Source organism: Hyperoodon ampullatus, assembly GCF_949752795.1.
Source record: "Hyperoodon ampullatus genome assembly, chromosome: 1".
NCBI classification, from domain to species: domain Eukaryota; kingdom Metazoa; phylum Chordata; class Mammalia; order Artiodactyla; family Ziphiidae; genus Hyperoodon; species Hyperoodon ampullatus.
Genome location: NC_136914.1, coordinates 156376119 through 156390091, shown reverse-complemented (window position 1 = coordinate 156390091; position 13973 = coordinate 156376119). Strand labels below are relative to the sequence as shown.

Sequence of the window (13973 nt, the reverse complement as noted above, 5' to 3'; positions counted from 1 at the left end):
AGTCCCAGATGACACCTCTTTGTTTATATTTTACCTTGGGTACAGAAAAGAAGGGCTAAGACACACACATAAAAATGCAAAATAAAAACTTAGATTTAGATTTGGGGGAAAGTGCTTCTGAACAGAAAAGAGCCACATGAGTTTCTTTACATAGCTAATCTGGCTTTAAAAGTCCATTATCATGTGCAAACACACATTCCCAGGTTTAACACCCAGAATATGCATTCAGTGGCTGTAATTATATTGGCCAGTATGCAAATTAGGTGAGCATACAGAAGATGCTCTTTAAGTATGCTGCTTTTTTACTATTCAAAATGTTTATGAATTTCATTTGGATCTTAAAAGATACTGAAGGCCTTGAGCATATGGGAAAGGCTTAAGAAGTGTTGCCTTCAAAGTGGATGTTAATTTGACTTTGAAGTTAGGACAAACTATTTCTCAACTCTCAGAGAAAGGTCTTTAATCTTTCTCTTAACAGAGAGTTTACAGGAGATCATCTGAGGTTTTACTGTTTTTAAAAGAATAGTCTAAAATCTCCTTTTTTGATCTCTTATCACTTTCAAATTTAATGACTATTCTTTTAATTCCTTTATATCATCAATTAACCAAAAGCACTGCATACAATGGGACCTAGGGCATTCTGCGGATCCACTCTCTCCCACGGAAGCAGAGCCGCTGGCAGCTGCTTTTTGGAAGCTGGAAGTTCACCTTAGCAGAGTTACCATCAAATCTCCCCTTTTTTTTTAAAGCTAGAAATACTGCTTCTTTTGGTCACAGTAGACCCCAAATTTCATACTCTGGGATTTTTTTCTTGGGTCTGGGGAGGTAGGGGCCGCAGGGGTGCCTACAGTGGTGATTCTTGACGTATCAAGATCACAGGGAAGTTTCTCCAAGTCGCTGCCTCCCTCTCCCTGACACTCTGATACCTCTCCAAGCCTCAGGTTCTGCAGGGGGGCTGCTCAGTTTTGAAAAGAAAAACCAGGCCAACTCAGAAGAACTTGGAAAACTTTGTGGAAATTTGAACTTGAAAATCATAATTAGAGATGGAATTGCCTGAAGTGTCTCCTTTAATCCCTTTGTTGGAGAGGTGAAGTGACTGTTCAGGTACCTAAAAAATGCGATTTGTCCTGGGATCTCATCTCTGGGATGCAGAGAAGTAGCCTGCTTTCAATCACAGGTCTCTAAGCAGACAAGCTTGAAACCTTGCTCTCCACTCTAGTCCATGTTCTGAGTACACTGAGAAGGCTGCATTAGTGATTCTTGTGGGAGTAATGTGACAGAACAAAAAATACAAACTAGCTGGATTTGGTTTTACTGCTTAAGAAGAAAGGAGGGAACTACCATTTACTTAGCACCTGCTACAAGCTAGTTCCTATGCTGGGTATTTAATTTGACTCTTTCTATTAAAATTCTACTCATATTTCAGATACCTCTCTCTCATGGAATATTCTCTAACTTTTATTGCTCTGAGAAATCTTTCTTCTTTGAATTTACAACATTTCATTTGTACTTTTAACATGGTACTTAAGATATTCTTCACTTTGGTTTTTTGTTTGTTTGTTTGTTTGTTTTTTTACCGGTACGCGGGCCTCTCACTGTTGTGGCTTCTCCCGTTGCGGAGCACAGGCTCCGGACGCACAGGCTCAGCGGCCGTGGCTCACGGGCCCACCCGCTCCGTGGCATGTGGGATCTTCCCGAACCGGGGCACGAACCCGTGTCCCCTGCATCGGCAGGCGGACTCTCAACCACTGAGCCACCAGGGAAGCCCCTTCACTTTGTTTTATAGTGAGGTTGTACAAATGATTTCCTGCCTGAGCCTTGTACACTGCTTGGAAAAAAGAGACCGTGTTTTCCCCATCTGTGTATCAAACCATGGTTGTCTCCGGAGGAGGCTCTGAATATACTTCTGAGCGACTAAACAAATGAACAGGTGAAATAAATGGACCCATTCCCCATGCTGGGTCAGTACTATAACCATTTTGCACATACATACATGATGTGGCTTAGGTCATTACATGAGTAGAAGAAAGTGGATCTGTGTTTTCTAAATAGCTTATTGTTGTTTTAAGATCCCGTTTCCAAAGATTCCTAGAAGTGTGTGCCTCTCTACCAACTCCTGTGCTACTTTAGACACATTTCACATCATTCATTTAATGAGTATTTATTGAACACTTAACTATATTCTGGAGGATCTATGCAGTATATCCTTAAAAATTTTTTAACTTTTATAAACAACTTTTATAAACACAGCTAAAATGATTCTGGTGTCAGACTGTATGGATACAGTAATTCTGCCACTCACTAGCTATATGTCCTTAAGGAAGTTATTTAATTATTATTCTGTAAAATCAGAATGAAAATGAAATAAGTGTTGTTGTGAGGAATAAATGCATTTGTATATAATACTGAGAAGTGCTTGGTATATAGTATAAGCACTATGTTGAGTGTTTGTTGTTATTTATAAGGATACAAACATAGAAACAGGTACATAAACCCAGTATTTCTTAAAATCTCTTTCCTTTTAACATTTTTATCAGACACAGTGAGTGGAACACAATGATGGGTATTAGCTTCCCTTGCTTTTCCTACAACTAACTACACCTACACACCTGCATCCCGCACCCTATGAAACACATACTGAGGGACATGTAAAACCTAATACGCTTCCTAATAGGAAATTAACCTAAAGTTATTTTCCTACAAATGAGAATGGGTTCTCCTGACAAGCAGTTTATATTTATTGGATAATTCCATCTAGGGTTAGAGTATGAACATGATATTCTTTTTTTAGATTTGGGGGGGATAAAGCCAGCCAGCTTCCCAAGGAACTTTGAAATCAGCAACTCAGTATCACCATGTTATAACCAGCTGTATGTGATATAACCAAAAGGCAGGCAGAAGGAGAGGAAAGAGAGTAAATGCAAGAGATCCAGTAAGCCTTGGACTTTTTTTTCCCTTACACTTATTTTTTGGTGATCAATGTACCCAAATATAATGATATGAACTCAAAATCATGTAAATTAGTACTTTTTTAAAAAATTAGTTCTTTTTAAACCAAGGTTTTATATCCCCCTAACTACATGGTGATGAGGTACATGAAGTCCTGGACAGAAAAAGTAATTAAAAATAGGATTTTTATATTAAAACAAATATAAACTGTGTATGGAGCAGAATGCAAAAATCACATGAATTTTTAGGACAAAATACTTCAAAGAAACTGCAAGCAGACAATTTCTGTTCATGCCCACTAGTCCCTTCTCTAGTTCTAAAAAGTTTGTTTAAAAAAAAAAGTTTGAGGAGTAATGATATAAATTACAATTAGCAAGGTAAAACAAGGTAGGGTAGCCGTAAGATATGGAAACAGAAGAGAAAGTGTAATTGTAATTGGTAGCTAGTCAGAAAATTGTCTGTTTCAAAAAATTGAACTCTCCTAGGGACTTCCCTGGTGGTCCAGTGGGTAAGACTCCGCGCTGCCAATGCAGGGGGCCCAGGTTCCATCCCTGGTTGGGGAACTAGATCCCGCAAGCATCCCACAACTACAGCCCAGCACAGCCAAAATAAATAAATATTTTTAAAAAACCAAACCAAAACAAAAAATTGAACTCTCCTAGGATTCCTCAAAGAACAACTTCTGAACCATCCCGTGTTACTCCTTTAAAAATTTTTATAATGTTATTCTTTTAAACAAGACCATTTCAAAGTGCTCAGAACAGGGACTGGGATATAGTAAGTACTATGTAATTTTAAGTAAATAAATGGTTTAAAACTAAATAGAACATGCTGTTGGATTATTTTTGCTAATAGCTTGTTCGGGGCTTTTATATCTATCTTTAACTGTCATCCGCATCTTTATGGTCCTCAGAGGCCAAGGTCATATTGGTCATGTGGTCCCCCTTGGCCAAGGCCGAGGTCATATTCGTCATATGGTCCCCCTTGGCCACGGCCAAGGTCATATTCTTGAGCTTCCCTCTCAAACTCAGCCTTCTTCCTAAGATGACTATCTTAATTCCCTTTCTCACGACATATTCACAGACCTGTCTCTGACATTTCTTATTCTTTGGAGGTCCTTGACAAAAGGAAGTAGAGGAGAGGAAGGACTGGAAATGAGGAATAAAACAGAGACAAACCCAGAAACACTGGCCTTGATGATTTCTGCCTTCTCTAAGTAAAGGTACCTGGGCTCCACTCAAGCAAAGTCCAACAGTAACTAAGTCCTTGAACAGTCGTCTTTTTAATAAAGGTGGGAAATGAACATGATACATATTTAACCTAGAAGTGTTCACAGCAGTGGGAAAAACACCCAGCCTCTGAACTCCACTCTTTTTTTTACATCCTTACTATATTTTGTTGTTCACTATCGATCAAAGATAGGCCTGGACAAACGGGTGAAGTGCTGGAGGTGGCACATTTGACCCCTATATACATTCTCTGCCTTCATGTGGTTTTACAGGACCTTTTATTTTGAATGTCTAAAGAGCCCGTTGAGGTCCAAGTATGTATGTACGTGGAAAGAATAAGGGCTATCCTGTGAACAAACTCCCCCTCAAAGTCTGCTCTAAGCTGACATGACCGGAAGGCTTGGAGAACCCGAGCTTTGTGTCCGACAACGAACCCACACCCACACCCACACCCATCAGGTTAGAAAACAGGCGTCTTGATTTTTCAGACCGCTTATGATGTGTGTTTCTCTGTGAATGATACAGAAGCAGAACTTGGTAATAATGTAGAGAAGCAAAATAAGACTCACGGTTGCTTTGACTTTAGACAGAGATGGTTTTGTATTTTAATTATATTTATATCTAAATTGGTCCTGGGAAACAACAAAGAGAGGAGAAAACACAACAGGGACATAAAGACCAAAAGAAATCACAAAGGGCTCAAAAAGGTAACGTATGAGGAAAAAAAATCTCCTACTTTGTCCCTTTTCTACCTTTTTTTTTTTTTTAACACTATCATCAACACCTAGTACATGTTAAACAAATACGGCAGGGGGCACTGAGGACTGAATTTGTAATATATTTTCACAACATATTGGTTTACACTGTGATCATAGATCATCAGAGCTGTCACTTTGAAATGACCCTTCAATATTTTTGTTCTGTTTTTTTTTAATCCTGAAAGGAAAAGAAGCCAACAACAAATTCTTGTATGCTTATTAAAAAAAATTGCTATCAAATAAATTCCTCTCCTACAAATGTATTACGACCCACCCAGTGACATGGGCGGAGGCACTTGGGAGGTCACTCAGACTGATGAGATGAGGCTCCTTGCTTATCCAAAGTGGCCTGGGGAGGGAGGCAGGGCTCTCACCTTGTTTGGAGCTGACATCCGAAGGGATGTGTGACGGGTGTGATCCTGGAGAAAAGTGCTCGTCGCTGTAGGTGATGAGGGGGGTGAGAGGATGGACTGCGTGGGATGGCTGCACCACGGGCACTTTATTTGACTGCAAAGTAATCACAAGGACAACCGTTAATATGGACGCCCAGCTCCTGTCTCCTCTTCCCGCTGAAGTCACACAATAGCAGTCACTGGGCACCAGCACAACCCGAGAATCATCTCCAGACCTGGACAACTGAAGCATCTGCTCTACTCACTTAGATCTTCAGGATTTTCTCATGTTCAGGACTCAAGTACATGAATAGCCCACCAAGAAACAACCAGTTATTTAACCAAGGCCCCTTTGGAGATTTAGGTTGGTCACTATTATTCCATATGACGTAAGTTCTAAACATACATATTTACACTCCCCTTTTGGATTATCTCCTCAGGTTAAAGTCAGCCAAGAGCTACTGGAGCAAAAGTTGTGAATGTTTTATAAACTCTTTATTCATTATATATGTTTAGCATAAAAAAGGCACTCAATAAATATTGTTCAAAGAATACATAAATGAATAAATATTGTCAACTTGAAGGGCAACTTTTTAAACAACCCAGTGTATATAAATCTGCTGTATTGATATCACCTTAGTTTATAAAATTCATAATTCTAGAGTTGTACATCTTTAAGAACCACCTTATACCATTTAGTTTTATAGTTTTATAGTTTTGTCAATCAAACATGACCATCATTCATTATGCTTTAGAGCTGCTCAGTTCATCTGCAGGTTCTTTAGTTTCTAGAAGTCTTAATTGATAAGAACGAATTCCCAATCTTGAGTGTAACTGCATAATGTGAAATATGGCTTGTCAGAACACTCTAACTTGTTAACTTTATATTTTAACATATTTTATATGTCTTATATGTGTTTAAAAGTAAACTTTATATTTAATTTGGAATTCTAAAACTGTAAAACAGTAACCCATTTTAGAGGTTCAGGTTATTTATCTGGACTTCATCAATTTAAAATCTGGAATTCTTTTGTTTGGCTAAAGTTGACCCCGCCCCCCACCCCGCCCCCAAGAAAGTGCTTACAAAGCAAATCAGTAATATAAACAAGATTCAGGCAGTTTAACCTAATCAGGGGATTGTTTTAAAAGAAACTCTACCCACCCCCCCAAGAGAGTAAACTCAACACAATTATATACATGCAAAATACGTTTCTGATTTTAAATTCATCTCCTAATTAAAGCAGTCTCAGGAAGATCTCTATTTAGAAACACTACAGTAATAAGTAACTTGTGAATTTAAGAGGTATAGACTATAATGAATTGTAAATATTCTCTCATTCACTAGTTCAGACATGCCTTCACCACAGCCAGTTTGAAATAGTGAGACTGTTACTGTACTACAGACTAAAACGCACACGAAATCACTTTCTCCAGAAACAAATATCTGTATTAAAAAATTTAAGTGCCTGAAAACTGCACAGTGTAAACTGCTTAAAATGTAGGGACATATCTGAACGGTGGAGGGCCCATAACACACTTGTGTATGGTGGCTGCACCTATGATGTACGCTGATTATTTCATGTTTTTTTTACAAATTAGGTATAAACAGTACGTGGCTCCAACAGGAAAAACCATCCCCTCATGAAAATTAGGAATAATCATACTAGTAACACTTAATTCTCTTTACAGTTAGTAATAGTAATTCTCTACACCCTACCATTACAACCTGCACCCAAAAGAAACTTATGAAAAAAAAAGCAAGGGGAAAAAAAAAATCACACTTTTTTAAACAATGATATAATATCCATACTAGACTTTCCCCTATTTTATAATTATCAGCTTCCCTCTAATGGCAGAACTTGCATAGCTCATATAGCCCTTGGCATTTATTAAACAGAGCACCGTTATCAAAGCCACATGCCTTTTCTCCCCACACTTCTGCACAGACATCTATGCATATAAATGTGTAAAAGGTTAAAAAAAATCTTTCAATGCTTTTCAAGGGTTAATGATGCAGTTTGTCAAATACACAGAATGAGCTTCTTAAATACTTAGAATGCTAAATGAATGCTTCTTAAATATTTAGAATGCTAGAGGAAGTGGGAGGTGGGTGGGTGTGAGAATATTATTATTATAAACCCTTTTAAATACAGCAAAAATCGCAACACCCAAATGCTAGAATGAATATATTTCAACTATAGTTTAGAATAACTGCTTTGAGTTTCATTTTTCAGAAGTTTCATAAGAAGCATAATCGCCAAACAATCTACTTAGATATTTTCTTGGGGTAGTTAAAAAAGCATTGCAGAAATCTTCCGGGAAAAAAAATATATATTTATTTTGCATGCCTTTCTCATTTCCAGAGCACCACCTTAAGGAACCTGCATTAGCAGGCAGCATCTTCTTAATGTCTGACCTACCCCTCCAGTCATATAGCTCAGAATCCAGTGCCATTAATTTTTGTTAAATTATGCTATCCTTGCTCTCCTCTTAATTTTACGGTTTTCAAGACAGATTTGCTTTCCTGTGGGAAGGAGATAAGAAGCTAAGGATTTTCATTTAAGCTCTGGCCTTGTCTTATATTTTGCAAGATGGATAGCGGAAGCCGTACTAGTAGGTGTGTTAAAGCCAACAAGGATTATGTCTATTTTTGTGGCCAAATAATAAAAGAAATATGAAATCTCAATAATATGAGCGAGCCCAGTTCTAGGCTTTATATCTTACCTCCTGTTGATCACCTCTGCTACGCATACAAAAGGGTCCAACCGACACCACGGATGCTTGGCACGTTGCCCTCACAGTCAAGTGTCCTCAGCCCTAAACAGTGGGCTTCCTCTGACATCAGGAGCTGCTGCCCTCTGATGCTACACGCACACACAGGCGAGAAGCCAGGCACTGCGACTTTGTGTAAGTTTTAAGACAGACAATATAACCATTCTTTTTTATCGCCCACCTTAGGGTTTTTTCTCTTTTTTTTGAACTTTTAATTTTATATTGGAGTACAGTTGATTAACAATGTTGTGTTAGTTTCAGGTGTACAGCAAAGTGATTCAGTTATACATATACAGGTACCTATTCTTTTTCAAATTCTTTTGCCATTTAGGTTGTTACATAATATTGAGCAGAGTTCCCTGTGCTCTACAGTAGGTCCTTGCTGGTTATCTCTTTTAAATACAGCAGTGTGTGCGTGTCAGTCCCAAACTCCCAACATAACCATTCTTAATTCTAGTCTTCTCACCTCCAAATAACAATGTGCTGTATACTGGGGAGGGGAGTGTGTGAGGAGAGAAATAACTAATCGACCACTTAGCTTCTATAGACAAACTTACGTAACTACATTATAATGCCTAGTTACAGGTATACATGTGGGCACATGTGTATATTCATTAAGCACCTAAAATGTGCCAAGCACTATTCTAGTGCAGATGGCCAATACAGACAAGGTCTCTGTTCTCACCCAGCTTCCTTTCTAGGGGCCTGGAAATGGGGATGTGGGTATTGGAGACCAAAAAAAAAAAAAAAAAAATGTGTAAAAAACAAAACAAAAACCCCAAGCAAAATCTGAAAAGACGACATCAAGTGCTATGAAGAAGAGGAACCAGGTGATAGAAGAGACACTGTATATCTAATCATATGCCTTCGTATCACATTAAAGCTGTAAGAAACCGAAAGTTCATTTAGTCCAAGATCCTTATTTTCTAAGACAGGAAGCTGAAAAACAGAGGTCACCAGGGAATGGGTGATCAAGCCATGACTAATGTCAACACTTACAGTAAGACAGCCTTGCTCACTACACAACTCCAGTAATATAAGGCCACTGTGAAGAAAATGGGAATGGAGACCCCAGGGGCACTTAAGAGAGTGGAACCAAGCAGTAGAGAAATACCATCTTTCTGGTTCCTACTCTGTGCTGGGAACTGTGCACCTAGTACTGTACCTAATAGGACCCCAGTCTCCTGACTCCCCCTCTGGTGCTTTTCCCAGCACACAGCTCCCTGTAAGGGGGGGAGGAAGGGCAAAACTCACTTCGATTCTTTTTCATTCGCAGGTACAGTCAGGTAAGTCTTAGCTTCCAGAGGAGAACCACCAGGTACTCCCAACATGTGTCCTTTCCTTGATCATCTCAGGAAAACAGCCTGCACAATTATTCCACCTTTACAAGATACCTGGCAGCCTTAAGTCGTCCCAAATTCTCCACACCTGCTCAGAGAGAGGTTCAGTGACTTGTCTACACTTATACGGCAGCAAGTGGCTGAGCCAGGCCACAGACCTTCATCTTCTGATTCTAGCTATACATCTCAGGCAGGTGATCAGTCAGGTGAGCAAAGGAAAAAGATGGAAAGAGCAGGTACTGGAAAAGGGGTAGAAAATATCAAGGGTGGATTCGAGAACACAGCTCTCCTGCCTACACTCAGCACCCGTAAGTGGCCATTCAGGAGGAATCCCGCACTCTTTTCCCAAACTGGAAAAACCACCATCAGGCCACCCTACCTGCGAAGCACATAATGATTACAGTAACTAACCCTTAGCCAAGTACTTCCTATGTACTAAGCACTTTATAAGTATCTTTGAGGCAGATACTATCCTTATCCTCCTTTTCCAGATGGGGAGGCTGAGGCACAGAGAAGCTAAGTAACTTTCCTGAGGACCCAGAGCTAGTAAGTGGCAAAGCCAGGTTCAAATGCAGGAAGTCTGGCTCTCGAGGCCACGTTCATTACCAGTAGACCATGTGGCCTCTCTCAAGAGCCCAGCTCATAAAATCCTGGACACTGAGTTGACCCTCTGGGCCGTAGCTGACAGTATGTGACATCCATGAAATGCCCGTGTGGTCTCTGTCCCCCGCACAGGAATCACATCAGACAAAGAGGCACCTTAGTAGAAGCGGTTAGAGCTGGGGACTCAACTGCCACCTTTCTCTCCAGGACTGGATAACATTCCAAGGAAGCTAGCTTGGCTGCCTCCCAGGCTGGCCCCTGCAGGTAAGGACTTCTTCGGCATCACGGCCAATAAGACCCACACCTCCTGCAGACACGGAGTGGGTGCCACTTAGGGATCCAGAGAATCAGCCCCAAAGCAGCATTCCCAGAAACGACCCGCTCACCACTGGCAATAACTTGAGCTGTCGTGAATGTCGTCAGCCTCTGAGGATGTGGTCTGGGAAGGACTAAAAAGTGTGAGTTCAGCTCCCTCCTGGCTAAGGCCGTGGGCCTGCTGCTAAGTGGAGTAACGGGGGGAAACCTGCCGGCCTGCTGGCTAGTCCCCGTTGTGCATATCTCCACACCTCCACTAAACCCACAGCGCAGGATCTGGCTGTGCATAAAGGTCCTGAGTTCCATTTCAATCAGCTGTGCATTTTATCAACAGTCCTCCTGGTGATAACCGAATCCAGGGGAATTTTGACACTCCACCAACTTACTGAGATGAGAAATTTCATCTGGCCTAAATCGTTAGGGTGGCATTTTACTTTTTATTAAACTCTTAAGAAGTCTGGTGTTCGTGAAGTAGAAGCCGTGTAATTTCATATAGTGCCTTCCCGTCCTCTTCTGAGAATCTGAGCTTCTCAAGCCTTCCCACAAAGAGCAGCAGATTTAATTTGCCCCAGAAGGATACAGTGGTTCTTGCGTTCACTAGAACTCAAAAGTAACACCTGGTACTGGAAATCTTTCCTAAGATCCACCAAAGCTAAACACCTGATTCAGATCTGATGTGGCGGTCAAATCTAAATGACTACCGGCTGTGATGCAGCAGCTTTTTTCAGATAATGATGAGGTCCCAGACTTTGCAGACTTCCTGAGCAGGAACTGATAAAACTCTAAGGCTCGCAAAGGACAAATATTCCACGAGCCCAACTCTGGAGGCAAAGGGATGGTCTCTACTGGACACCTGGAATATTTTCGCTAAGAGAGGAAGGAACATGTTGTAGGGAAAGGAATTAATATGCACTGGACACCCAGTAAGTGCCATCATTATGGCCATGCCTTTACATCTCTGGCTGGCACTCATGCACAGAGGTGGGCGGTATCATCTCTATATTTATAGATGAGAAGGCTGAGTCCTTTTGGACACAGCTAAGTAATAATCAGAGGAGACAGAACTTGTGCTGGCACAACTGGGCACCCATGTCCCTGACTGTCCTGCCCCACATTGCTCACTACTCAGCTCCTCTCTCCACCGCTGCTCCAAACCACCCTGCCAGCTGAGCATGACCTGCCCTGGGCTCAACTGTAATGAAGGGTCTGGAGAGAACAATGGGCCACTTGGAAAAGACTGATGTCACCAGCAGGACTCCAAACAGACTGATGGAATTGCTGATAAAATGAAAAGGTGTGACGCGCCCCCTGTGTTCCCACTTCTCTATAAGGTGATGATTTCTATAGGTTTCCTCCTTTAAACCTAGTCACCCCTAAGTTAGGTGTTACAGTTTACGTTACACAGAGAAGAAAGCCAAGGTTCTGAGAGGGTAAGCAGTTTATACAAGATCACACAGGATGTTAAGCGGCAGAGACAGGATTTGGACCCAAGTTGGAGACTCTGAAGTCCACAGCTTGTATCCCAAGGAACCAAAACCAGACAGTGCCGGCATCCTCTGGTTGCCAAGTGGATGAGATGAGTAATAATACAGTTTAATATTCAAGTACATGGGAACTGGAGGCAGGGCGTTCAAACATTCAAATACCAGTTAGCTGCTATGCTTAGGTAACTCAATTTTTCAGAATCTCGGTTTTCCCATATGTAAAATGGGTAGACTAATACCTCACAGGATGAAGGTGAGGATTAATGAACAATGCAAATAAAATATCTATCAAGTCCTGGCATATAATATATGCTCAATAAATATTTGTGGAATGGATAAAGAAGAAAGGGAAAAGAGGGCCAATAAATGAATTACTCTGCTCCCCATAGTTCAAATCACTCATCTCTAAGACACAGTACATTTTAGAATTTAGAACTGTGCTTTCTTTCAGCTGAATTACCTGCCAACTCTCCCTTCTGCAACTGGTTTAATAGGAAGACAACTGGATTCTCCTGTCTGCTTTCACATTCAAATCTCCAATTTGATATGTTATTTTGGTTGAAATACAGGAAGAAAATCTGACCTCACACAGATACGTTGTTGAAAAGGGAAGGATTATTTTAATAATTTTTTCAGATAATTGTGGATCTTCTTCTTTGATACTAAACCAAAACTCAACAAGTGGTAGTTGAAAGGCTTACTGCAATGTAGAATCAAAAAGCTTATCAATATATTTTTCCTACTCTTACATTAAAATCGACTGCTCTGTCTTGCACTTTGAATTCACCCATGTATCATTTTGCATTGGGTCATTTGGAAAATAGCCTTCACTGAGTTGACATATTTTGTTACACAATATAAAAATCACATTCATTAATGTCATCACTCATCTCATCAGAAAAGCTTTAAGGATTTGGGAAGTTATCAGGCCTACAGCAGTGGTTAACAAGTTCTCTAAAATTCTAATTTTTGCTTGAAAGCTCCAATTTTATCACTGGCAACAAATGCTATCAAGTGTTTCACTGAAGAGAGAGATGCACCTTACTCATTTGTGAGAAAGTATCTGCCAAATACCAAAGTCCAAAGAACCACAGTTTGTCTGTGAGTTATGCAGTCAAGGGGTCAAGATTTAATAAAATTAAAAAATTTTCTACTGCTTCCTCAAGGATATTCTAAGTGACACTGGCATTTTTTTCTCCCCTGGGAGGGTGTTGTGGTGCAGAATTCAGTGACTATTAGTACCTCTTGGTGCCAAGGCTTCAATAGTTTTACCCACTATTGCTCTTGGACCAATGATGCAAACGCCAACACACAGTGGAGAAGACAACTAATGTGTTGCCATTATCACGATGTGGACACCCTATCTCGTGGACACCCTATCTCAGGGAGCCCTTTGAAAACTGCTGCCTGTAGTAAAGTAATGGTTCAGAAATAGTTGTTGATTGTGGATGATCCAAGCCAATAAGGTGAAAAGTATTATTTTTGTTAAGCTTAATTCAGAAAGAAATTGATGAATGGGTTACAAAGGTAGAATGCTTTCATGATGTACTGTTATCATTTTTTCCTTCCTATTTGCTAGCATCATAAATCTGTAAATCAAGAGAAATTTAAAAAACAATCACAAGTAATATATACCACATCCTTTTAAATAACATTAAAATTTTTTTACACTCCTTCAACTCTTTTAACTCAATCTAGAACCCCAGAGACTTGTGTTCAGTCATTCAATTTGAATTATTTTCTTCAAAGGAATTCTTGACACATAATAGCTGGGAATAAGGATTTGCACCCTTTGGTGCTAAGAAGCCTTCTTCAACTTCCTCAGGTACACCAGTCATCACTGGCTCTGTGCTTGCAGCCCCAGGACATGACGCCATGCATTTACCACACTGCATTGTTACTACTTGTTTGTGCATCTGTTTCCTAGATAGAGATCAGGTCTTGGTAACGTATCACCAGTGTCTAGCATAGGTCCCGGTAAAGTGGAGACAATCAGTACCTACTGTTTGTGACTAAAGGTCTGAATGAGGCTTTCAACACTAAGAAGTCAGCTCTGCTCAAGAAAGAATTCCTACCCTTAAATTAAAAACAGGGATTGATCCTCGTATTTTCTATTGCTGTCTAAAAAATT

The 13973-nt window shown here is 40.2% G+C and overlaps 1 protein-coding gene across 4 annotated transcripts in view; it reads right to left on the bottom strand.

Moving 5' to 3' along the window:
• LEF1 (lymphoid enhancer binding factor 1) overlaps positions 1–13973 on the bottom strand; it is a gene marked incomplete at both ends in the record, with an annotated part of 116571 nt that overhangs the window by 32777 nt on the left and 69821 nt on the right. For all 4 annotated transcript variants that reach the window (XM_079713038.1, XM_079713040.1, XM_079713039.1 and 1 more), the window contains one exon: positions 5311–5443. In XM_079713038.1, the coding sequence (XP_079569164.1) occupies positions 5311–5443 (133 nt within the window). The remainder of the gene's footprint in view (positions 1–5310; positions 5444–13973) is intronic.